Source organism: Filicampus tigris, chromosome 10, assembly GCF_054856515.1.
Source record: "Filicampus tigris isolate MCC_2025a chromosome 10, RoL_Ftig_1.0, whole genome shotgun sequence".
Taxonomy (NCBI): Eukaryota; Metazoa; Chordata; class Actinopteri; order Syngnathiformes; family Syngnathidae; genus Filicampus; species Filicampus tigris.
The window spans coordinates 2365001-2392216 of NC_141226.1; the positions used below are offsets into that span (position 1 = coordinate 2365001).

A 27216-nucleotide genomic window follows, 5' to 3' on the forward strand; every position below is an offset into this window, starting at 1 on the left:
CTCACTAACAGTTCCTTTGTTTGGTCACGCTCGTGGCGTCTAACGACAGGTATTTCACTTCTTTTCACGCCGTGTTTGCCACGTTGTTGCACTCTTGTATGGTGCATGTGTTTACCATTATGAAGTGGTTTGGGAAACAAAGGAATAAATCAATAAATGAAAATAACTTTCTACAAACACGTGATATCCTCAGCGTTCGTGTTTGCTCAGTGGCCCGGAAGTGTTTGTTTGTCCCCAAGTATGGCCGCCGTGATCGATCAGCGATGTCTTATGACGTCATGTGAATACTATCTGTGGTAGTAAGCCCTGGCTGAAGAGTGCAGTTCGAGGCATGGCTCGACGTTTGGTGGACCTAAATGTTTGACTCTGCCCACATGGATTCACAACCTCTAAGCGCTACTTTCTTTTTTGTTCAGCTATTTCCTTGGCGGCTTTAATGACGCGCCGGCTTATGACATCATGCAAGTTTTTTTTTTTTTTTTTTTGAACACTTAATCTTACATCCTTGTGTACTTGTTCTTCGAATTAAAAAAAAACAACAACTTAATCTTACATCGAGAATAACAAACTGACTGACTGAAACCCAAATATTCAACTCCACCATAGATGGAGTGCGCCCTCTGCTGGGGACGTGGTACTGCACCCATCCTACTCATTTATAAGCATGGACATCTTTTGACCACAACTTTTAAACTCAATGGCCTAGTCCAGGGGTCTTCAATCCTGTTCCTCGAGGTCCGCTGTCCTGCCTGTTTTCTGTCTGTTATCTGATAATTTGAGTGAAATGTGTTGCAGCAGGGAGAGATGGAAAACAGGCAGGACTGCGGACCTCGAGGAACAGGTCTGAAGACCCCTAGCCTAGACACCCAGAACCAACATCGACACTCCTATTTTCAAGGCCCCTGAACACGCTTGACGAGCTTACATGGCTCTACAACCCTCTGCTCACTCAGAATGAACGTCAAATGGCCGTTTCGACCACTTCCGTCAAACAGTTCAGTTAGCTCCACCCCGACTGACTGAGGGTTGAGGGTTCGATATTTTTCGATGTTCAACAAAGTGTTAAAAAGTAAGCGCAACGTCATTATACGGCACATAATAAAAACTACCAAAGAAATCGTTTAAAAAAGAAGAAAAAACAAAAAAGAAGTTGCTTAGAATCCATGTGGGCGAAGTTAAAAGTTTAGATCCACCCCATGTTGACACTACTACACCTCGAACTGCGCTCTGCATGTAGGTTGGTGAAAGTTTTCGACAAAAGGCAGAGAATAGGCTACGTAATGCTTAGCAAGTTTTCTAAGCAAGTGGTGTAGGGTCACCAAAAACAGACAAAAATGACAAAAACAATACTAGAGAACGCATCACCCAGGGAACCACTCACATTGGCACCATCTTGGTAAAAAGATGGAAAAAGCTGCGCAATGCGGCATTAGACTCCATTTCACTGACGCTAGTAGTAGTTCGCAATTGCAGAGCTGGGCAGTCCGTCCCTGGGCCGGACCGGTCGGATGCATAACGTCTTCCTCGCCATAGGCGCTCACTACAGCTTACTGACAAAAACGCTTACTGTCCATAAAATCCCAAATATTGTGCAATCCTTCTAAAAATTTCAGATGTTGACTAATACTAAAGAGTCGTGTCCCACACACATATGAACAATACAAGTTCTTGTGGAACGAGATCATCTTGTGGTGAATCTTCTCCGGTGGCTTGTCACAATGCAACCACATTAGCGTGTGTTTAATGTGTGTATTGCGCCGTGCTCTTTGTCCACAAAATGAAAAGGAGCACAGGTACAACATTGAGGTGGCCGTATTTGCAAATGAAGATTCTCAGACAATTTTTTTTCTGTGATCCTCACTCCTGGGAAAGTACTGGAAACTAGTGTTTATCACAACAACATTCTTCTTTCAGCCACTTCAAAACTTTCGACCTTGTAGTCACAAATTCAACTTCTGCTTGTTAGTACAACCGCCAACAGTGGAACAAGTTCCAAAGATGTGCAAGATATTTTTCAATGCAATGGGGACTTATGTTCGCTTAGAAAATGAGATGAAAGAAAACATTCAAATAAATCAGTCTGTGAAACGAAACATGCTGTAACAAATATTGTTTCTCCATGAGAGCGCTCAAGAATGAGGTGGATAACTGTATTTGTGGTCTTATTTGTATAGAGCCAAACAGACTCCTTTTTTGTTAGATATCAGGAATAAGGTAATGAAACAATAGTGGACCTGCAGTAGCTGAGTATCCCACGAGTAAATGGGAACCACAATGAGGATTTTGGTACTTTCTTCATTGTTACTGTAGTAATTGGTGTCATTATGTACTAACCTTGCCTGCAAGCTGGATTCTTGTGGTAGATTTTACGTATTTTTTTTCTTTGTTGTCCTGCTATATAAGACTGTGTACTTTTGACATGGCTGCACATGTTAACATTAACATGCATTGTGTAAAAGGATGAATAAGAAACCATAGACATACTCTCTGTCCCACAAGAGCAGCCATATCATGTTCAGTACAATGTTGAACAGCCAGAAGAAATAGAAGGCGTACGGCAGCAGACACTGAGCCCAGGATCTGTTCAAAAAGTGAAAAATATGTTTCAGATGCTTTGAGAATTAACATTAGAGAAGTAACATTAGACTGCAGTACACACTCGGATATTTGCTTACCCCCTGAACACAAATAAGGTGATATATAAGACCATTAAGGAGAGCCAGGTATAAATAACACCCCAAATGGAGAAGGTCCAGCCAGCAGGTGTGATGTCTGTCTCATAACGGGCTGACACATTACCTGTTGAGGAATGGAAGGCACCTGCAAAGCAGAGTCATTATTAATGAACAGTAATTTTATTTTCTTCCACTTATACTGCTCAGGATCACAGGTGAGCTGGAACCTATCCTAGCTGACTGTGGTTGAGGGCAGGGTACACCCTCGACTGGTCGCCTGACAATCTCAAAGCACATACAGTGTATAGACAAATAAACAGTGGGCAATTCAGAGTACATTGATCAACCACAGATTCAAAAGGCCCTTATTCACATAATCATTGATTATTTTTTGGGAACCTATTATCCGTTACTCATGGCAAATTCACCTACCGTATATATAAAATGATGCAATTACATCATATAATGAGGATAGTGTATATTTATGTGGGTTAAAGTCCTTGCTGTCCATAATCTGGGAAAGTCTTGTCTTGAAGCAATGAACCAGCAAAGGGCACAAATAATCTACTCAACCAGTTTATTCGTTACCTCGAATCGTGGAGAAAATAAATCAGAATCACATTTACGGTGTGGACTGTTAGACTTCTAACGGACTAACTGACAGACTTGACTGACGGATTAACGATTACAATTCGACACGAAAAATGACGGACTGACGAATGATGGATGAGTACCCAGGCCGATGACGTACTACGGACCAGCAAAATTTAGCAAAATGCCCAACTCTGGATATTGGTCTACATGAACGACACAACTTTAAAAAGTCATTGCAGTGAAATGTTGGGTGTCGAAGAGCTCCCTCCAAGCATGCTTGTTGAAAAGACGTCAAAACAAGACGGCATGAAGCAAGCTTATGGATCAGGTTACGCAAAAAGAAGGAAAAGAAAAACTAAATGATTAAGTAAATAAAGGGATGGTGATAAGCGTTTTACAGAGGTGGGCATTTTACTAAAATTTGCGGGTCCGTCAATCGCCATCCGTCTGCAGCCTAGGTACCCTTCCACCATCCATCTATATGTCAAACCGGACCAAATAATAATCGCCTATTGGTCAATCTGTCTATGATTTTAAACGTGCTTCCGTCCAACAGTTTAGCTTTATGTCTCTTTTTTAAACCGGTACAGAGTACAGGTTTGCGGACCAATGTAATAGAGGAACGTGCCTGCTCTGTACCTTTTTATTTTATTTGTTTTTACTCTTTTTTTTTTTACTATGTTTACAATTTCTTGAAGACAATCTGGAGTTGTAAACGAGCTGTTTTGTTTCACGTGTTTATTGAAGAACTGAAAAGTTATGCATTTGAACAATTTCGATGTAGTTTGTGACGAATCTGCAGGCAAGAAACAAAATGATTGGACTGACATTGGCCGTTGACAGTTGGAATCGAGAGCCATTTAATTTGGAGGCCAGTTGAACCGTAAAACGGCAGTCTACACATTACGCAAAAATAACCAACAGTACTACTGTTGGTTATTTTTGCCTACTGCCAACCTACAGCAGGCCCAGAATTCCTCGCTACTTAGATTGACCAATCAGATCTGTTCACAGCAAAAAAAAAAAAAAAAAAAAAAAAAACGCTGGCAGGACAGTTGCCGGTCACGGCAAAAATGACCACTGCCTAAATATTAAGAAAGTTATGGAAGTTTGAAACTCGGATTCAATAACAACAACAACAACAGCAACAAAAAAAGATCACACCTAAACTCGATCCCCAATGACTGCACTAAGACGTTGGCCGGAAATTGGTACATTTTCACTGGTTTTAAAGACTCATAACTTTAATATTTCTATCCATTTTCTGAACCTCTTATTCTCATTAGGGTCGCGGGATTGCCACAGGAAAATTCTGATCATGCTGGTTGTTTAATCTAAATTAAATGTTACACTATGAAATTTTACGCATATACCTATGTCGGAATGCTGCCGAAACCTCCGAACCACTAGCATAGCAATAGGGAGGTTAAAAAAATGTGTGCAAGATTGCCACCACTCACCTCTACCCGCCCCTGCTAAGCCGTTAACGACCAAAACTGCCACAAAAACAACCGCACACAAGATGATGACAAAGATTCGGGGAATAACTTGGTCCTTCATTTTAACTACGGTGCGACTTCTTTATGAAAGTCCGTCCTTGGGTGGTTCCGATCACATATGAAAACACACAGGCGACCTGTCAAAGCCCGGCTAACTGACGTGCCTACGTGACAGCCATGTTGGTTGGGGCGGCGTTCTCATTAACGGCAATGCATATACATTGAAATTATGTCGTAACTTCTAATTTCTCAACCGATTTACACAAACTTTCATTTTTATTTGTCAACACCAAACAGCGTGCTAACAATGCATAAAAAAATGAGGAAGAAATATGAACAAACTGTTTACTTGTGAAGGCTATTCTATTCACATTTAAAGTTGTATGACGTTGTGCACAACAGTGTGCCGCATGATTCGCCGGCATCTCTGTTCTTTCGCTAATTGTTGCAGTCTAAACTCAGAAGATGCCTTTGCCCTTACTAGCTTAGCGACGACGTTGGCACGCATCTCACAAGGAGTGCGTCCATCTATCGATATTTATTTCTACGAGTAGAGAAATGTGGTTGCTTATCGCCTTTAACGGCTTGGTCTATTGCTGCCTCCGTCGGTAAAAGTTGTGATCGTCCACTCATTGGAATGAGATATAAAGATAGTTGTCGGTACCTGATGTAATTTGGGCTGCAAGATTCCTTCGGTAGCCAGGAAAAGGGTGTTGGAAAAACAGCAAGAAAAATAAACAGAAAGTTCATATTCAAGTCCTTTAAGAGTGGAGCAAAATGTGACGTACTGCAATTCAGTTTTAAACATATAAGGGACGATTTTCTATTTTTCCATTTGCATTTGAGTATGTGTTATTATTTACCCATAATTATATTATAATTAACTTTTAGTATTAAATGCTCTCTCAAATTCTGCCAGACTCTGAAATTTACCGTATTTATCTAATAAGCTGTAATAAAGATTTTTTTTTTCGTACCATTCCTAAATTTCTTGTTAGACGTAAACCAGAGCTGTGCAGTCAATCCCGGGGCTGGACGCCCATTTTTGGGGCGCGGGGAGCAGGCTGACAAATTTTTTAAAAAGGCTCGACTGAGCAAGGCCGGAAGTGGATTTTTGTCCGCCCCACTAATCGGCCCTCATGCGTGTGACGTGGTGGCCAGGAGGCCAAATTTCATCTCAGCCTACTCAGTAAAAGGCTTCTTTTTAGGCTTCTTTATACTGCCACGTCGAACGTGAGCGACAACTGCAGCATTGATTCACATGACCGACGCATTGTGCTGTTGGCGACAAGTCTGCAACACATGCCACGCACACATCAGGAATTGTTGCTTGGCGTGGTGAAAAAGCTGAGCTTGGCGTGGTGACGAGGTTTGGCTCGGCTTGCGAGACTGGGCTTGGCGTGGTTACGAGGCTTGGCGTGGCGACTATAGTTCAGAATGGTGTGGCCTGACAACAGGTAACTCTGTTCAAACGACAGATCGGCGACAATGACCCGACAAGGACTGAACTAAAACTAGCAACTTAAATACAAGCACACTGACGAGACAATGAGAAACACCTGGACAAGACATACAAGGGTAGGAGCGAGCTGATTGGTTAACAACTATGGAGTGGAAGGCACACAGGTGGACACAATAATCATGACAAGACAGACACAGAACACTGAGCACGACACACGAACACTGAAAAAACAAGAAACTAAACAACCCAACAAGACACAAATCATGACACCCTCGGTGACGGACGCTCAATTTTTAGTTAAATGCCCAGCTGTGGTTATTACAGTGAATCAACTACAGTACCTGTTTCTATGGTTAGCAGAAACTAAGTGGCTCTTTGTGAAATGCATTTGGGCACATAAAGAAAAGTTTTAAAAACTTGATGGTTCTTCACAAGGTTTTACAATCATTCCAAAAGTTCAATTTTGGTTTCATCTGACCACATCACTCTTTCCCACATTGCTGGACTGTCTTTCAGATGTGTAGTAGCATAATGCAAACAAGCCTTGAGATGTTGGTTCTTCTGGAATGGCTTCTTTGCAACACGCCCCTCCCTGTGTAAAGTGCGGAATATTGTGGACTTGTGTACATTAGTTCCAAACCTGGCGAGACCTCTTCAGGTCTTGAAGAGTTACAAAGGGGTTTGTTCTCGAATCCCTGAGCAGTTTCCTCTTGCCTTTTGCCGTGATCTTGGAGGGATGCCCTGTTCTTCTGAGGTTCACAGTGGTACCATGGCACTTCCACTTTTGGAACCGGTGATGCAACAGTACTTTTTTGGCACATTGAGTGAACCTTCAATGGCTTCATAGCTTTGTCCATCTCTATGCTTCTCTAGAACTTTATTTCTGGGTCTTCTGACAGCTCCTTGGACTTCATGACTGCCGTTTGGTGAAAAGCCTGATGACTGTGGACAGGTGACTATTGGGCAAAATTTATAGGGAATAATCAAGCCTATACAAGACATGGGTGACTAAATGCTGGCTTGTGATACTGTGATGCAACAGTTTATGATGTGCAATCATTTTTGACTCAAAATAAATTTGATGCAATGGTGTGAATATTTTTGCGACAATGAAATACAGACTTTTGCAATCTATCTAAAGTAAAAAGTGCTTATGAACAAAAACAATGATGAATTCTTGTGTTTGTGCTATTTTATATATATGGGTCACTCACAAGGGCCATTGAAGGCCTACACACCCTGAACCAAAGGATGAAGGACCACTCGGGCGTTTCCACCTCCGCCTGCGCCGAGTGGTGAGAAATTTTTATTGGCAAATACAAGCATGTGGTCTTCTCTATCCTGGTTTCTATAACTGTGGTTGCAGTTATGTTGTGTGGGTGTTGTTTTATTCCGTGCATTTGCGCGACGGCTTTCCGACTCATCTCGTCTGTTATCGCCCCTACAAATTCTAAAATTCATGAAATATACCCTCTACTCTATGGCCGGCACGATGCTGATGGTGGTGACGCTGATCGTACTGGTGACGAGGAAGGTGATTATGTAATGGCCATTGGTAATCTTTTCTGTGAACCTCCACATGTTTACGAGAATAAGTATGATTTCTAAATAACCTCCATATGCCTATGCGCTTTACGATTACGATTACGGTTACGGCTACGACTATGCGGTCCTGCTTTTGTTGCCATATTTATGATTCAATAGAATAAAGCCTTTGGGAGGTTCTTTTGGATGATAGTTTATGGGGCAAATGTAGGATTTTCAGGGGGGAAATGTGGGAATAATTATAATTATTGATATAATAATTACAATCATGGCGGCACGGTGGTCGACTGGTTAGCACGTCCGCCTCACAGTTCAGAGGTCGTGGGTTCGATCCCGGCTCCGGCCTCCCTGTGTGGAGTTTGCATGTTCTCCCCGTGCCTGCGTGGGTTTTCTCCGGGTACTCCGGTTTCCTCCCACATTCCAAAAACATGCATGGTAAGTTGATTGGATACTCTAAATTGGCCCTAGGTGTGATTGTGAGTGCGGATGTTTGTCTCTGTGTGCCCTGCGATTGGCTGGCAAACAGTTCAAGGTGTCCCCCGCCTACTGCCCAAAGACAGCTGGGATAGGCTCCAGCACGCCCCGCGACCCTTGTGAGGAGAAGCGGTACAGATAATGGATGGATGGATAATTACAATCATTTGATAATCAAACATTTGCTGCTCATGATGCTTTCATAAACTAATCGCAAGGAGGTCAGGAGAAGGCAAGCTAACATTTGCTAATATGAAGGTGATTGCTGAAATTTCCTGCCACATTGTTGATTTCTCTACTCATGTCTTACCACACATGTATTGAGTAATTTTCCACCTACATGCAGACACATAGACAGACAAGTACAAAACATTTCAACTGCCCTTTTGCTCACCCATCCTTTAGAGTTTGAACGCCCATGTATGTAGGGGTGTGAGAATAAAAAGAAGGGAGACGGAGAGACTTTTTTAGAACACCTTTAAGAATTGTATTGTACAGTTCTTGTCCGTTCTCCTTGCAAGCTTTAAAATTCAAATTCAAATTTTAGCTTCAAATAGTTTAAGTGCTCGGTTTTATTTTTGAGCTTCAGAGCAGACACTCACACAGTACTAAAACTTGTATTCTGCAAGACAAAACAAAATATGCTGTTTTTACCAGTCTTGGCATGAAATATGCAGTATATAAACATGCAACAACAGAAATTTACAAGTAGTGAGTGTTTGACAAAACACACCATTGAGATCACGTCTAGGGAGTCCTGGATGTATGTTATGTGGTCTGAGGTTGGTGGTCCTGAACCTCTTTGTTAGTAGTTTCATAGTCCTTTTGTATGTCCAATGGTCCATACTGCTTTTCTAGTACAGCCAGCACTCTGCTTTGGACTGAATCCACTTGTTCTACAGGGCAGTATTCGTCTAGACTGGATCTAAGACACATGTATAAATACAGAAGGCAGAATAAGAATCAACACTCTACAATCAGTAGAGTCATATCTCTTTGTAGGCGCAATGAAATCCAGCTATTAGCAAAGCAAATAGCGAAAATCTGAAAAGTTATAGAAAGCCAAGCTGCAAATATGCGGGGGTACTTTGTAATGCCCAAGACTCGTTGGGCTCTGAAACTAACAGATAAATAATTGTTCACCTGGACATTGTCACCAGAGTAGGTAAAGGCAAGTGCTTCAGAAACTGTTGTACAGCTGATACAAGTCTGTCAATCTCTTCTTCAGAGCTAATATGATGGGGCAACTCGATTGAGTCACAAGTTAAACCTGCTTGATGTACCTGGGGAGGAGAAAAAGATCAGTAAATAATAAGGACAACAAAGTACAAGTGAACAAAGTCATACATGAACAAGTTAGCAAAAATCAAATCAAAAATCAAAAGCAGTCCATACTTTTCATCCATTTTCTTCACAGCCTACCTAGTCCAGGATCGAAGGGTACACATGGAAACTAACCCAGCTGGCTTTGGGCAAGAGGTAGATTTTACCCTGGACTGATCAGTCAAGTCAGTCACAGGGCATGTTTAAACAAACAACCATTCACACTTGCACTCAATTCTATGTAATTTAGTCTGACAATGTAGTTGAGCAATGTAGTTACCAAATGAGTGGACTGGAATAGCCTGAAGACCATCTCAGGCCACAAATGACCCGATACCAGGGATGTCACAATATCCAAATGTCGTGATACAATAATTTCGCGATATAAACCTCATGATACGATAATTTTCAGAATATTGTGTGTGTGTGTGTGGCGATATATTAAAAGCTCACGATACTGTATAAAAGCTCACAATATTGTAAAAAAAAAAAAAAAAGATATAAAAAAAAAACATCACGATATTCAGTTTTGTTTACATAATAACAGCATTCACGACATATGACCTACAATGACTGGAAACCTAATGAGGCACTTCCTTGCTAATGCATACACATTGTGAATCAGGTCAATTTGTGGAGGAACTCAAATGTGTCATGTTCCCCTTTACAGTATCTGGCAATTACCATGGGTCTTAAACATCCATCCATCCATTATAGGTGGCGAAAAATCTCAGATCATTTCTTGACAGTGGCGCTAGTTTGTGAATTATTTTTAGTGGAAAAAAATGACACAAAAAGAAAAGATGTTGGGCTCTGTTGCACCATGACTATTTTCATTTTGGGTTCCCACTATGCTTCCTCGCTGCCCTGTCACTGTCAACCGGCTGCGTATTCGTTTGCCATCGAGGCACACCACACACTGTGCGAAGGCGGGCCAAAACAATCCAACAAGTTGAATATCCACGATTTGAGGTCGGGCGTTCTCCAGAGTGGACAAGATCAGTTAGAGCACACCACACATGGCAGGATTATCTGATAAGATTATCTTTGGAGCCACCACGAGAGTCAGCCCCGACCTACGATTGTCTAAGATTCGGGGCTAAAATTGGGCTGATTATCCTGCCGCGTAAACCGTGTTTAAGACTACGGTGGGACCATCAGTGGGCAATCGCTCTGAACTTAGTCTTAAACATATTTGATCATATCAGGCTAGATGCACTGACGATCAGGTTCTTTGATGATCAACATCATTCAGCCTGGACTTCTGATGGACAGGTTCGGGAAGACAGGAGTGGACTAACAACTATTTATTTTTATGTTACTGGATTACGGAGGATCTCACAAACCGCCCACAATTCATCAGGTCAGGTCAGGTCAGATATAAGAAACTGCAGTCCAAGAGCATCACAGAATAGCCTTTGGAACAATGCCAAAGGATTAGCCTTGGCGTTGTTCCTCTTTACCCTGTGTATTGCAGAATACCTACACAGTTCCAGGCCCCACTGTAAGAGATAGAAGTTGAGACGAAGAAGAAGAGGACGCTGCCATCTTCTGCCTTATGGCAGACAAGGATGACAGGTAAGGAATAGTATAAGGATCTGACTATGGAATTGTGGATAAGTGTCAGAGGAACCATTACATGATTAGCACAGGGGAAGCTGAAGGAGCTGGTGGTGATTCACACAGTCAAATGCCCTCAACGCTGGTTATCATCCAAGGAAAAGACATAGCAAGAGTGAGCTCATACAGATACCTGGTCATCACCTGAAACAAACTGGACTGTACTGGACTACAAACACACAGACTGAGTACCACACCATCGGTGGCGGTAGTCACTAATTCCTCAGGGTTAGAAAAAGCCAACTGTTGGCCGGGGGCGGAATATAAAAAAGTAAACAATGCATTCACCTATATTTTTCGCTCACGAACTCCCACGCGAAACAAACCGTCACGCTCTTGACACAGTATAGTGAAATACTTACATTGTGAACCCTCGCTCTTGTACTTGTAAGAAGATTACGGCAGCAAAGGCGAGCTCACTGTTTATCCGCATTTGTCACGTCCCGTTGGTGTATTTGGGAACTTAGTACCTGGCTTGCCTAATGGTAAATCCACCCCTTCACCTGTTTTGGACTTGTCTCTTGATGGTTCATCACATTTTGTTCCAAGCGCTTGGGTCTCCTACTGTTTTCCACTGGGCCATGTGTTCTTTGATCTCCCACTTAAAAAAAATATATATATATCTATATTTTTTTTCCAGTGCGGCCAAAACTATAAAAAAAAAAAATATATATATATATATTTTTAAAGCAGACCCATACAGTGAGTAGCAGGGGTCCTATCCATTTCCGCTTTGCTCTCCGCAAGTATTCTCTATTTATTCTTGTCTGCGTCTGTTGAGAAGTTATTAATCGTTGTTCTTTGTTGGTCAAAATATTGTCATGATAACTCTTAGGCACTATGCAGCCGTGATGTGCAGTTGCTGTGCACTGAGATTCTGGTGCAAGAATCACATCACCCAAGTAAAAGAAATATTTTCATTAATTGAATGTTTGCAATGCGAGTGAAGTTTAGTCAGACTCGCCGCCGCACAGCCGTTTAAAATTAGAGGTGGACCAGCCTATAGATGGGTACTATTTGTTTGCCCCCAGAAAAAAAGGTGGACGGACGACGGTACCCACGCAGACGGATGACGAATAACAGACGCTCAATTTGTAGTAAACTGCTCAGCTCTGATAGTCAGTTTACAGCTTGTGTAAATGTAAACTTTCAGGTCCAAAATATGTAAGAGCCACAATAGCAGACTTGCACAAGGTTATAAAAAATGGGTGACAACTCTTGGTGGTATTATTTCAAAGTAGCAAATGAACATGTACTGCCCTTAGATAGACACTCCGTGCAAGATCTTACGTTGTGGAGTGAGAATGATCATGAGAAAGGTAAGAGAGCAGCCTCAAAGTACACAGGAGGACATGATCTGAAGAAAATTGAGACCTCAGTATGGAGAAAACAGTTAAAAATACAGAACCATAATGGACAGAAATCTTGCAGTGCCTGCACAGACCACCTTACGTTTGGCAGTCAACGACTAAATGCTCTAACTCAGAGAAGACTTGGGAGGAATTGATGTCATCGGATGCAACTGAGGATTGAGCTATTTGTCATCAATCCGCCATGTTTGGAGGAGGAAAACTTGAGAGGAACACCTTCCTTCCAGTCAAGCACAGTTTGGCCGTATAATGCCCAGGTTCAAGATCGTTTTACAATCGCAGAGATTTTAGGGGCCAAAATGTGCATTGTGGGCACAAAATATCAATGAAATTATTTTTAAAAAAGAAGTAATTATTGTATGCTTCTGCAGCAGTGGGAAATTATGCTTCTGTACATTCTGGACAAACATAGATCAGTCTTACCATTTCATAATCTGGGTGAGGATTTCTCGACTTCAAACTGGAAACCAGGCGGACAAAACATGCCTTTCTGAAAACGGGGGGAAAAAAGTAATTATTTCATAGTTAAAAGTAATTTTGTACTCTGGAAATCAGTTTCAAATAAACTTTAGGCAACCACATTTTGTGATCCTTGAACACTTGCAGCAATGTTTTACCTCAGTGAAAACTACTTGTTTGGTCCTCCCTTAGGAGTATATATTTTAATTTATTTTGTTGATTGTAGGGCTCCAACAACGAATCCATATTATGGATAAAAATCAATATTTAAAGGTGTTGGCAACAAATTTCATAATCGATTCTTTGTGTCAAGTGATTATTATATCACTCGCCCACTCCGTCGCTCTTTTATTACGTCAGTCGCGCTCAACGTCACTTGTCGCAGAGTGCACAAACAGTACTTGTAAGTTGAGCGGGCAATAAACACCCATGTACACGAACACAGAAGCCTAGCAAAGGAGTAACTCACTACAGAATCCTACTTTATTCTGGGCTGGTGTGTGTATTATCATTTGACAAGCCTGAAAAGTTCAAATGTACGTTGGCGAGAGCTAGTGAATAACATGGGAGAGCAGTAGTAGTGCAGTTCGCCTGGCTAAACAAAAGACTCATTTTTTTATATATATATATACTTGTCTTTCTTTGCCCATTGACTGTTCACTATGTGGTCAGTATGTGTGGATGTCAGCCATGACGAAGAGATCGAAGTCCAAAGTATAAATACTAGGGCTGTCAAAGTTAAAGCATTAACCATGGAGATTAATTTAAATTTTATAACGCACAAAAAAATTAACTCAGTTAACTCAGTTTTATTTACTTCCTATATCAGCTGACCTCTGCTCACTGTGCAGCCAAACTTAAGAGGAGAGTCACTGTCGCAAAGACGGACATTTACGTAGTTTTACTTTAAAATAGTTGCTCGACGGCTAATTGTAGAAATCCAAAATAATTTGCACACTTTGAAAAGCCAAATTCAAATACCATATTAGTTGTACGTCTTTGGTGTATTGTTCAACTGTTGCCTTTTATACAATACAATACAACTTTATTCTTATAGCGTATTTCGTAACAGCTGCAGGTGTAAGAAAGCACTTTACATTCCAACAACAAAACAGCAATAACATAACAAGTGAAAGCAATAAATTAAAACACAAAACTATATATAATAGACACTGTAAAACAGCAAAAAACCTTCAGTCTCACATTGGATCAAACGCTGGAAAAGAATCGTGTTCAAAGATCAAAGAAAGTTATAAGAACAGTCTTTGAATCAAAATATACTTAATTTTTTTTCTCCATATTATTTCCAAGATTTTACTGAAATATCGGTTCCAAGGTTTGTAAAAAATATGATTAATCGTGATTATGGAAAATTTTGAAATTAGTTAAAAAAATGTAATCCTTTGACAGCACTAATAAATACTTATAGTCTCACCAATCTTATATGCTTATATTTGTACTATTTTGTACCACAGAGTACTGAGTTTTGAGATCTACACAGTAATAGGTCTCAAAATAATTTTTAATAACCATGAATAACGCCCCTTGAGAATGAGCAGAGCTACATAGATTTGAGCTGGGACGAGCGCACACTGCTTCTTTGCTTAAAAAAAAACCCCCAAAAAACACTGCTTCTTTGCTTTGAAAAAAAAGATGCTTCTTTGCTGATCACGGTTAGGACGGGTGAGGCATTAAACACCAGTCAGGATATTGTAGTGGACTTTGGGGGGTGGTCGACATGGAGACGGCAGTAAATGATTGGGATGGGCTACACCTGTGTCCGGGTGTAAGCGCTCGCACCTGTAGGTGATTGGGGTGGTAGCCTATTAGAGTGGGGCAGAAGATTGAGGGGTGAGTCCAGGGAGTCGTGCAGACAACAGCGGAAAGGCGAGCGTGCAGTGCCAAGGCCACAGGACGACAGCCGTGCTCGCAGCGTGGCAACTCGGGTGAACCCGACTACGGCCGTACACTCACAGCGGGGGGTGGGCGCTGTTCGTAGCCGATAGGGCTGCCGGCGGCGAAGATAGTGTATTGCAGGTCCAATGGTTCCAGCGTTTGGGGCCCACGCAGCGGGCGAGCGATAGGTAGGGCGGGGTAGTTAGGAGTGCCGGCTGACGGACCCGCCTGCAGCAGACCAACTGCCTCTCCGCCTGCCTACCCAGCCGACTGCCGTGAAGTGACGCCCCGGACCAACTTTTCGGGCGCCTGCCAAGTTAGCTGCCACTCTGTGATTTCAGCGCTGGCTCGGTGTTTCCCCCGAGAACTTGTGGCATCGAGCCGAGCCGGACCAGCATCATAAGCCTTGACCCTGGGGGAGGGTCTCGGCCATCGGGCCAGTTAAGTGGGCGATACTTTTACGTATTCGTTTCTTGTCGCGTGCGCGATTGTCTGTGTGATTCTGTGGGGGAAGTGTGCAGGGAGGGATTTTAATTGTGTTCTTTAAGAAAGTTTACATATACTCCCTACTTGGTGGTGCAGTCTCTGACTCCGGACCTGACCGGTAAAGGGTGGTGGCAGGATACTCATTACCCGGCGCGTACGTTTATTCAACCTCCGCGGTGGTTTATTACAATATTTACAGAGACTGAAGTCCAAATGAGTAGACATGCACATTTATTTGGATGAGGAATGGCCCCAGTTTTTCGACGCGCCGTCCAATTTGGAAGGTAACAGCCGAAATGGCACGTTCCAATGCGGCCACACTCAGCTGTGCAGTCAGCCTCGCTAGAAATTTTTATTCGCTGTTCAATGAGGGCTTTCGTCACTCTCACGCCGCTTCACTCGGGCATAAGGTGGCGGCTGCAAGCAAGCAGGGACACCGCACGCAACTGTTGCGAGGCGACATGAAAACACAGGCTCATCTTCACCTCCACATGCTGGGCAGACAGTAAAGAGCTAATGTTGTTGTGCTAATGCCTTTTGTTTTAACGGCCTTAAGCTAGTTCTTGCTATTAGCCGTCCCATTATCCTACCTTTAACCAGGGAGGGAAGAAGGGGACGTAAAGCTCCAATCTGCCTGCTGCTGCTGCAAGCCGCCGTCTCTCTCCCTCCTGAGACACGAGTTTACTGTCGCTAAATGTCCGAAATATAACCAGTCGGGGTTCGTGTGCGCATTCATGCTCTTGTCCGCTTCAGCTTGTGGAAGTCGAGGAGCAATCGCCACGGTATTTTTGATTTTGTGGAGGTGATCATGATGAGATCACGTTTTATGTAAATAAATCCAAACCATTGTGCAGAACACTTTTAGACTTTCACAGGTTGAAGTGGACAAGAGTAGTAATATGCATTTGCATTTTGGTGGCGATCAGTCACCGTTTTAGACAACAGAACTGACAAAGCGAGCTATATTACCACGCATGCCTTCCTCGCGTGACGTAGACCACTGAGATCGAAAACATAACATAAGCCATGCCCCTTTTTGGGGCGGGGAGATTCGGCGTAAACCTAATCACAAAAAAAGACCTTAAATCACTACAGAGTCTTTTGAGGTGGGCATTTTAGTACTGATGTCATTTTTACAAGCAAACCTATTATAGAAGTGCCAATGTTAAGCTCACCCAAGTATCCCTTTAAGGCAACACTGTCATGTCAGTTTTTGTTAATTATGGCAGCGCCATGAGGACAAAAGCGGTAGTGTTTTGACAAAACGGTGAAATCCGACATACGCCGAAATTCAGGTTACATCGCCAGTGTAGGAACGGAACTCGTTCGTAAAATGAGGACTCCCTGTACTTGTAAGTCAATGTATCATATCATCAAAAGAGTTGTGAAATGTTTTTATTAAAGTCAAATTCTTGCCCAGTGCTGCTTTAACATAACCCAATCTGTAATATTCTCGTGATGATTTTTAGACGTTTACACTCACCGGAGAAAATATTTCAAACGATATATAAACATAAATGAAGCAGCAGCTCTGTTCACTCTCAGGTTCTCTACACATGCCTCAAGTGTTAATCACTAGAATTTTACAGCAATTTTACTTTCATGTAAAACACATAAATTTACCTTGTGTATTAAATGTGCTATATAAATAAAGCCTGACACAATGCAATCAGGAAAAACGCATCCTTCAAACCTGCGACAACTGCAGTAGTTTGGTCATGAATAGTGGGCCAAAATACTGCACTGAAACATCGTATTCTTTTAAGATGCAACAACAGTAGTATACTGTTGTGTACTATATTAGTAGTATACCAAAAAATAAATAAATAAATCGGGTATCAGTATCAGTCATACAGAGCAGGAAATTATTGGTTATCGTTATTGGTTGAAATTTTTCGTATCGTGCATCACAAATTTTATCTGAATATTTGATAGAATTTTCAGTAGGATACTCAAATACTAAAATATTCAATAGCTGCATCCCTACAACTCCCCTGTAATATTAACATATTTTCAATTTTCATTTTTTTTTTTTTTTTATTATCGGGATTAACCTGCAAAAAAATTGCTTCTCAGTATTCCAATGTCGCCCCCAAATGAAGTCGCTGATTAGCAAAAAAGCTCTTCAAAGTAAAAAAAAGAAGTCTCCTCACCCAAGTTTGCCGACCCAATGTGAAACAACCTCTTCTCGATCGTCTTCTAGCAGATCAGCGAATGCTGCTTCTAAATCTTCTAACTGATGTATACGATGATTAACACATTCATCAAGCTCCTCCTGGACATGCAGACAAAAACAAAATCATGGTTTAACTGTAAGAACATAAACTACATTTAATCTCCCTCTTACTTTTGTATGATTTGTGCAAGAATGAGACAATGCCAGAGTGGATGCGGCATTGATGACACTGAGAACACTCGACTGAGGGGGCCGTCCTCATCTCCACAAGAAGGTTCTGGTCACCTGACCTCAGTGCACCTGCTGGACTGTAAGCCTTGATGAGGTCAGTAAAATAGCTTGGGGCCAGTCCATTCAAAGTTTTAAAAACAAATGATATAAAATCTTAAAATCTATTCTAAAAGTAACTGGAAGCCAATGCAAAGAAGCAAGAATTGGTGTAATATGATCTCGTTTTTTGGCTCTAGTTAAAAGGCGTGCAGCAGAGTTTTGGACTAACTGTAAGCGTGAAAGTGCTTTTTGAGAAATACCATAATAAAGAGCATTACAGTAGTCCAGATGAGATTAAATAAAAGCATGCACAACCCGCTCAAAATGCACAAAAGATAAAAATGGTAGGGCTGAGCCGATGGGCCGATAATTCGATATCGATATGTATCGCGATTGACACGTGATCGATACCAATAGAAAATGCCTTCGATAAAACGTTCGATAGAAAAAAATAAAAACAAATCCGATCGCAGCATGGTGCGTGATGTAAGCAGCGCGCTTCCGCCTCCAAACATGAAGAAGAAGCGTTTCAACTAAAGAAGCAGCTTTTAAACCAACTAGGAAGAAGCTGTTAACTCAACGGAGCATGCTCGTGGGCCCGGCGGCTACGCTCGCGGGACCGGCGGCCGTGCACTACGCTCGCGGGCCCGGCGAGCGAGCGCTGTAACTTTGCTCAAATAAATGACCACTCGGCTCAGTACAACTCTTACAATTAAATTAATTTATGCATGATAACCCGATTAAAAACCTGTGGATGGAGCCACGGTGTACAAGTAGAGGAGTTCTTGTCTTTGACATGCTAGCAGTAGTTAGCCTTATCCGACACCGGCATCGCACTCAAGGTAAAATCAAGCAAGTAAAATATGAATAGACTATGGCAATAATGAGTCCGCTAAAAAGATAAGGTAGTCCTAAGACGGTAGGTCAACGATGATGTATGCACTGCAAGAGAGTATTCGTTCACTTACATTGGATGAACATTGAATGAAGGCTAATATATGCGTCAACATCTGCTTTGGTGTAGACTTAATGCAAATGAGCATTTACAATGCACGGATGGAAGACAAACTGCACATTATACTACATAACGATATACAAAAAACAGTTAACTGTTATTTAAAGAAAATGTTTAAAACAAAATCAATAATTATCAATATTGACTGACATGAAATACTTAGATTGTGATGGTTTTTCAAACATTTCTCAGCCCTTCTAAGCAAATTATCTTTAAAATGGAGTTTATTTAATCTTTATATCGACCAGTTTATTTCACTCTTTCATAGTTACATTGACCTCTTATTAAAGGTTAAGTATGATGTTAAAATAAAATAACCTTAATGTATTTTTCTTCGTGTCATTATTTTCAATATTTGAAAAAAAAGGAAAAAAATTCAATATAAAACACTTATATCATGATATACTTTTCAATCATATCACCCAGCCCTAAAAAATGGTTTAACTTTAGATGAAAGACGAATATGAAAAAAGCCTGACCAAATGACGCGTTTATCCGTCTATGTAATTTAAAAATCACTGTCCATAGTAGGCCTGTACGATGTGTCTGTTGAACATTTTGAACGATTGTGATGTGCGCATGCGTGATAGTCACATCGTAGGACGTGCGATGTTTTAACTTTTTTTTTTTCTTAGAACACGCAAACTTTTGTTTTGCTTCAAAAAAGCAGCAAGCTACTACTCCGTGCTCTTACAGAGCCTGTCTCGCTCACCCCTCCTTCCTGCCCCTCCCCCTCCACTCTGCTGTCTGCTCTGAAATCACTAACAGGCGAGGAGACGACAGCGGCAAAAGCGGCAGTGGATTTAGTTCCCAAAAGAAAGTCAACATCTAAAATATGAAAAGTATTTTGGCTATAAAAAGGAAGATTCAGAACAACAAAACATCCTTTGCCAACAGTGCCTCTCCGTTGTTGCTGCAATTGCCGTCACAAGCCCCTGTATGAGCAGTTCAAACTAAGAAGTGGGACCCGAGGTGAAACTTCATCTACTCGAAAAACAATTACAGACGCCTTCGCCAGCATAACTTATGAAAAGAAGTCCAAACAGCACCGACAAATCATGGATGCAATATGTTTTCCAGACCGTTTTAGTTATTGTTATATTTTTGTCAACAACTCAGGGGACTAATGCACTTGCTCTTTAAGTTTTAATGTTTTTGTTCTAATGTGTTTACAACTTTGCTGCAGTTTCACAAAGGTTTTTTTTTTTTTATCTTAATGTTATATTTTTGTAAACAACTGGTGTTTGCATGCTCTCCCCGTGCCTGCATGGATTTCCTCTCATATTCCAAAAACATGCATGGTAGGCTGATTGGACACTCTAAATTGCCCCTAGGTCTGATTGTCTGGTCTGATTTACTCCGATATTAGCCAATTTGCATTGGCTCCCAGTCCACTTGAGATGCGATTTCAAGGTTTTGCTACTTATCTACAAAATACTGCACGGCTTAGCACCTTCCTATCTTGTCGATTTAGTGATACGGTATGTTTGGATCTGAAACTTTCGGTCACAAAATGCCGGCCTTTTAGTGACCCCGAGAGCCAAAAAGACGTTCGCAGGCTTGAGAGCGTTTTCTATTTGGGCACCGATGCTTTGGAATGCTCTACCCGCGGATATGAGAGGCACTACCTCAGTAGAAATGTTTAAAACACGACTTAAGACTTATTTGTACGATTCTGCATTTAGTTGAACTATTTGTTTTGGCCTCTTTACCGCCGCTTCTATTCTTTTTCTGCCCCCTTTTCCCAGGCTTGGGAACTAGGTGATGACGACCAAATTGGAGGTTGCTGTTTCAATCCAACAGCAACTGACTGCTACAAGATTGGAGGCTGGCCACATCCTCGGAGGCGCTGTTATGGAGATTTCTACATTGACGACCATTGGGCCCCTGCTCACTTCATCGATGTCATCTTCCTGCAGCACTTTATTTGATTAACTTTCACATCACTTTAACAAACACTGAATAGTACTATAATGTGTGTTCAATGTTGCCCACTCGGCATCCATTGCAGCTTGATCATCCTGGAAGGGGGATTCCCCCATCTATGGTCCCTTCTCAAGGTTTCTCACTTTTCCCCATATGTTTTTTTTTTTAGTTTTTCTTTGCCCTCCTGGGGGTTAAGATCAGGGGATGTCGTGTATATGATCTGGTGCATATGTGAAGCCCTTTGAGACTTTCCTGTGATAAAGGGCTATATAAATAAACTTGACTTGACCCTAGGTCTGATTGTGACTTTTTGTCTTTGTGTGCCCTGCGATTGGCTGGCAACCAGTTCAGGGTGTCCCCCCCCACTGCCCGAAATCAGCTGGGATAGGCTCCAGCACGCCCGCGTCCCTTGTGGGGGTTAAGTGGTTTGGATAATCGATGGATGGATGTTTTTTCAACCTTTTGGCTTGAGAAAGGCTGTTGTGAGGACTTATTATCAATGGAAACTGCTTTACATTAAATGTTGGAAGGTGTTCTTTTTTCATATTAGTCTCCTTATTTGGAAAAAAAGCTCTTTGTTTACAGTGATTTTTTTTTTCTTCAACAGAGATTGTTGTGACATGTTTTGGTCTTAAATTATATTTTTAAGGTCTTAAAAATAATTAAATTTGACTTTTCAAATGGTGCAAGAACCCTGTTATTACCTAGCTGAAGACATGATTCCCATTATAACAGTGGAAAACGAGGGGTTTGAAAGATTCTTCAAAGTACTAGACCCGCGTTATGAGCTGTGTTTTTATGTTTACGTTATGTTTACATTCACTGCACATTTTGATAAAAAATGTCACTATTCAAATTAAAACCTGTACAGAAAGCTTAGCTGGCTTAAAATGTCATTTTTTCTTTGAATTGTATAAACATTTTAAATATGTTTTAGCTGTTTAACATGAGGAAAATGGTCAGAAATGTGCAAATTTGTCTTTAAAAAAACATGTAAAAAAGAATCGTGATAAAATATTGATCATGATTTTATTTTTAAAAAATCGTGATATATTTTTGCCAGATCGCCCACCCCTACATTGAAGTGTGAAATACAATCTATTATGTTACAGACACATGACCTCTGTGATCCCTTTTATATACAGCAATCATCATTCACAGATGAACCCCCTTAGTCTGGATTAAACGATATTATATGAATACAATGATGTCATGGTGAGTTAACCAAATTATTCCCAAACAAATCTATTCAAGTCATCTGGTGAAAATTCTATTTTTAACATTGCAATATATATCGCAACCCCCACAAAAATCGCAATGTCATTTTTTTCCAACATCGTGCAGCCCTAGTCCATAGTGACACCAATGTTGGTGGCAGAGGGCCGAACATATCTCCTAAGGGGCCCAAGTCCAACAAGAGATCAGCTGGGCCAAAGATAACAACCTCGGTTTTGCCCTCATTAAAACCTAGGAAGTTTTGGGCCAACCACACCCTGACATCACTCAGGCTGGCATGTAGGGGTTCCACGGGGTCTCCAGCTGTTTTTGAAATGGGCAAGTAAATCTGACAGTCATCTGCATAAAAATGGTATGAGATGACATGTTTTTTGAAGATTTGACTCAGTGGGAGGAGATATAGTGCAAAAAGAACTGGTCTTAAAACCGAACTCTGAGGGACTCCACAACACAAGGGAGTAGATGCCGAGGAGGAGTTCCCCAGCCCAACAGAGAAGGACCTCCCACTGTGGTATGACCTGAACCAGTCTAAAGCAGTCCCCCTGACCCCTACACAGTCATGCAGGCGATTTAAAAGAATCGTATGGTCAACTGTGTCAAAAGCAGCTGCCAAGTCTAAAAGCACTAAAATGGCTGAACAACCAGAAATCAACCCAAACATATTTTTTTCCAAGAATATGTTCCCAACAGGCCCACTAGTTGAAACACGGCATTCTGATTAATTTTGCGTTTGTGGAATATAAATTAAGCAGAAAAATGCACTCGTTTTTAGCCATCTCCGGGGCGGCCATTTTGTCTTCTATCGACTGAAAATGACATCACAACTTCTCACAACGACCAATCACGGCTGACCTTTTTTCTGAATCTGAGCCGTGATTGGTCGTTGTGAGCAGTTGTGATGACATTTTCAGTCGACAGAAGACAAAATGGCCGCCCCCACAGATGGCTGAAAACGAGTGGATTAACACTTATTCCACAAACGCAATATTTATCAGAATGCCATGTTTCAACTAGTGGGCTTGCATAGAACATATTCTTGAAAAAAATATGTTTACGTTGACTTCCGCTTTAGAAACAGATAGTTAAAAACCTTAAAAAGTGCAGACTCTGTGTTATGAAAGACTTTATAACCTGACTGGAACATATCAGAAATACAGTGAGTATTCAGAAAGGGTTGTAGTTGAGAAAGAACCCACTTTTCCAACAGTTTTGCCACAAAAGAAAGTTTGGAAATTGGCCTGTAATTAGAGATATCCAAAGAATCAAGGCCAGTTCGCTTCAGAAGTGGCTCAATTACAGCATGCTTACAAAACGACGGATATAACTCCAGTGACTGCTATTCACAATATTGCAGACATTAGAGGCAATACTTGCCCACACATCTTTAAAAACCCTTGTAGGAACCGGGTCCGTGGGACAAGATGAAGGTTTTAAATGATTAACCATTCTTGTGAGAAATGGTAATGACACAGCCTCAAACGGAGAAAACACAGCTGAGCAGGGGAGATTTATGAAAATATTGACTGTTGGAAGTTATAATGAGAACTTTTTCACTGAAGAAGGCTAAAAACTTGTCACAGCTTTCTGAGCTGGATTCTAAAAAAGTATAGTGGCGGATTTAAAACAGCCACAATGGTTTTAAACAAAATACGAGGATTATTTACATTTTTTTCAACAATGTCTGAAAAGTATTTCACTCTCTCCAGTTTTACCACTTTTTGGTAGGCTCTCCAGCTGTTACACAAAGTTTGGTAGGACTCCTGCCAGCGATCCTTTTTCCATTTCCTCTCTGCTTGCCTACACATGCAAATATTATTTTGTAGATTTAACTTAATGCTGGGGTGAGGGATGAAACATAACTTCCCTGATGGAGGGCAGAGGGTTTACATGTACTGTTTTCACAAGTCTTACCTCGTTAGCATTAGGAACAGGTCCTCTGAAGTTGTAGAGTTCCTGAAGGATGGCATATTCCTCCTTGAAAAAGAGACCGTAAATCAATAAATTCCGATGCGTTGTAAACGAAAATGAAATTTTACAAATTAACTTGCACATTTACATTGTTTCATAACCTTGTACGATTTTCATCAAATGGTAAAATTATGATGCACAATAACACAAGTTATCACAGTAATTTACAAGTAAATCACCATTCCATTAGGAAGTTGGTATGATAGTAAAAAAAAAGAGCAATAAAATGCTTTAAGCATTTTTTTTAATTGCCTTTTCAATCAATTCTTAATGCAAGCTACTGTATGTGGAAAAGCTCTTATATCTGAAGCAGTATTGACTGAACAAGTACAGAATAATCCTTTTCCTTTTGTAAGACAATCAAAAACTCACAAATATTCCTGCTCCTGATATCCAAATAGTCAAAGGATTTTTTATTTTGGCAACAGTTTCCCCCCATTCTAAAATGATAATTTATCCCTTAACACAGGGGTGGCCATTACGTGGATCGCGATCGACCGGTCGATCGCAAAGGCATCGTGGATAGATCACCAGCCTATCATCCGTCCTCACTACTGTATTGCTACGTTCACAGCAACTAAGTTGGGACCATTTCTGGTGGTGCGTTTCAATTGGAGTCAATGTAGTTTGCGCAGGCAGGCGCCGTTGCATGCGGGGTGGCGCGAATGATGCATTTGAAGCGGTGAGACGCGGAGCGAAGCACCGGAAATCCGCCCATTCGCTCTACTAGGCACGTATAAGAAAGTCAACTTTTTTGCCATTCAGCCTCGCGGCAGCCAGTCCGCATCAGGCATACTACATCACACACAGCTACACAGCATCCTGTTCACTCTGCATCTTTTTTTTTTTTTTTTTTTTTTAACAGTTCTTGAACTTTACCAAGACAGCAATATTGATAGCATTAGCATAGTGTGCAAAAAAGTTGACTTGTTTTATACGCGTCGAATGGAGCGAATTGGCGAATTGTTGCTGCTGCAAATCTGCTTGAGGCTGGCTCTCAGCAGCTACTGTCCGAACTATGCGTCCCTGGCTGATTCCATTCAGTGCAAGTCATCAAAGTAAGGTAATTACAAAACATTTTTTTGGTTGTTGTATTGTGCTATTTAGGTTGATGCAGTCATACAAGGTACACAGGCATATACGGTACATATAAAAATAATTCTCAATATATTTATAAATAAAGTGTTTTGCATTTTTCGTAGGTGGTAGATCATTTTGACTCGGTCATGTCGTAAGAAGCTCTCAGGCTGAAAGTGTGGGCACCCCTGCCTTAACACATTGTTCTATTAAAGCAGTGCTTCTCAATTATTTTTTGCATTTTTGATATTTTCCTAAATCACATTAATGAAATAATCATTAATGGCTACAAATGAGCACGTTTTCCAGAGCACATCTTTTCAAAGCGAGGTTACTGAGTAAAGACGCCCGTCTTTCCTCGTCTTCCACCGTAGCCACGGTGAAGCCAAGCGCTAGACAAAAATTTGTCACATTTCCTCGTCTTAGCTTTTGGAAGACTTTCATTTGTCTCTTTACCTCTGTCTCTCTCCGCCTTTCTTTTCGTTACTCTTCAATATTTCCCCATGGTGTATCTCGAGGGGTTTGTTTAAAAAAGTTGTAAACTTCCGCACAGACTTTGACAATGAGAGCGCCACTGCACCACCCGCTACCGTGGATATGCAATAACACTTTACATGGCAAAAGCAAAGTCTGATCCACGGGGTCATACGCGCCCCGCCTTTCATTGCATCGCGGCGCGTGCCCCACTATTTGAGAGGACTGTTTTAACTTATATTCCACAAACGCAAAATCAATCAGAAGGCTGTGTTTCAACTATTGGGCCTGCTGGGATCATATTCTTGAAAAAAAAATGTTTGGGTTGACTACCGTTTTAAGTAAGAAAGAGAAGTAACGTATGAGGTCAATTGAAATTATTCTGCCTTCTCGCCACTCCTCCACTTTGTATTGTTTCAATATGCCTTTAATCATAAAACCAAAAGAAATGCTATTGTTGTTGGCACTCTATTTGAATTATTATAGTATGCCATTTTTGTTTGAATTTTTGAGTTTAGTTTAATTTATATCCATCCATCCATTATCTATACCGCTCGTCCTCACAAGGGTTAGTTTAACTTATATAGCTGATTTAAAATGCAATTCAAAACAAGCCCAATAAATTATTATGTACATATTTAAGTGTAGGAAAATGTTGATCAAGTGTAGTCAAATGTTGATCAAAACAAAAACAAAAAAAATCAGTCTAGATTTACACCATTGCAAATCTGCTTCTAACAACACATCCACAAACACAAAATGAACATTTGAAGCTATAGGTACCTCAGTATATAACTCCTTGAATGGATTCTTACAGGAAAAGAAATCTAAATCAATATCCAGGATGTATGGCTCTGTCTGACTCAGAAAAGTTGATATCCTTTTCACAACATAACTTGTGGATCCTTCATCTTCACCATTGTAATCCCTTTTTATACTGCAGCTCTGTTCTTCTTGTCTGGCATCTTTATGAACAGACCCAACCTCTGCAAGTTGTGGCACATCAGCTCTTGAAAGGGGTTGAGAGATACTGGCCACCCCAACTTGTGAACATTCTCTTCTTGGTTTCTTGGCAAGCCATGTCTCTGAGTCCTCCTCTGTTTTCATTTCTGTAATATTTATTTTGGGGGAAAAGGCAAAGAAAAGCATATTGTCAATGCATGTATATGCCGCTGGTTATGCATGTTCAATATGTACACTACCAATCAAATTTGGACAAGCTTTCTCATATAATAGCATGTAAAAATGCATCAAAACTTTTGAATGGTAGTGTATGTGTACAGGTATACAGTGCTCACTTCCTGATTTCAACATTTTTTTTGGTGCTTGCGTACACACACGACCATCTACTGGCTTACACCGAGTGTTGCGCGCCAGTGTGGGAGTGTCAAGGAACCCAGAAGGAGGCAAACACGACCATGAGGATAAAGTTGCAAAAGTGTGGGCGAGTAAGAGCAAGTCCATACCGCCCACCCCCCCCCCCCCCCACCCTCTAGCGATCAACACAGGCTACGTTTACAAGGACAACAATTCTTTAATCCGATCAGAGTTCGGATTAAAATTATGATTGGATGCACTGTTTCCAGGACACTAAAAATATTGATCCGATTAGGACTTAAAGAGGGAATCAACCCAAACATATTTTTTTTCAAGAATATGTTCCCAGTAGGC

At 41.1% G+C, this 27216-nt stretch overlaps 2 protein-coding genes and 1 long non-coding RNA gene across 9 annotated transcripts in view; 1 reads left to right on the forward strand and 2 right to left on the reverse strand.

The window, feature by feature from the left end:
* The window catches only part of LOC147140379 (uncharacterized), a 19605-nt gene extending 14661 nt beyond the window's left edge, over window positions 1–4944 (reverse strand). The window contains exons 1-3 of the mRNA XM_086043885.1: window positions 4730–4944; window positions 2676–2820; window positions 2485–2580 (exon numbers count right to left, since the gene is read on the reverse strand). Coding sequence (XP_085900011.1) covers window positions 2485–2580; window positions 2676–2820; window positions 4730–4829 — 341 coding nt within the window. The 5' untranslated portion in view covers window positions 4830–4944. The remainder of the gene's footprint in view (window positions 1–2484; window positions 2581–2675; window positions 2821–4729) is intronic.
* A 1677-nt stretch (window positions 4945–6621) lies between these two features.
* On the forward strand, window positions 6622–21323 carry LOC147140380 (uncharacterized). Of its 3 annotated transcripts, none has more exons than XR_015088434.1 (6): window positions 6622–7023; window positions 7104–7182; window positions 7448–7525; window positions 11050–11150; window positions 15184–17904; window positions 20613–21323. It is a non-coding gene; the product is annotated as an uncharacterized LOC147140380 (long non-coding RNA). The 3 variants fall into 3 exon arrangements; XR_015088432.1 differs by having other exon boundaries at window positions 15259–17904; XR_015088433.1 differs by having other exon boundaries at window positions 17771–17904.
* The window catches only part of c10h5orf22 (chromosome 10 C5orf22 homolog), a 35587-nt gene continuing 17080 nt past the window's right edge, over window positions 8710–27216 (reverse strand). For 4 of the 5 annotated variants that reach the window (XM_086043490.1, XM_086043489.1, XM_086043493.1 and 1 more), the window contains 6 exons: window positions 26329–26654; window positions 23938–24000; window positions 17557–17678; window positions 12986–13052; window positions 9393–9532; window positions 8710–9174 (listed from right to left, as the gene is read on the reverse strand). In XM_086043490.1, coding sequence (XP_085899616.1) covers window positions 9018–9174; window positions 9393–9532; window positions 12986–13052; window positions 17557–17678; window positions 23938–24000; window positions 26329–26654 — 875 coding nt within the window. In that variant the 3' untranslated portion in view covers window positions 8710–9017. The remainder of the gene's footprint in view (window positions 9175–9392; window positions 9533–12985; window positions 13053–17556; window positions 17679–23937; window positions 24001–26328; window positions 26655–27216) is intronic. The other variant, XM_086043492.1, reaches the window with a different exon arrangement.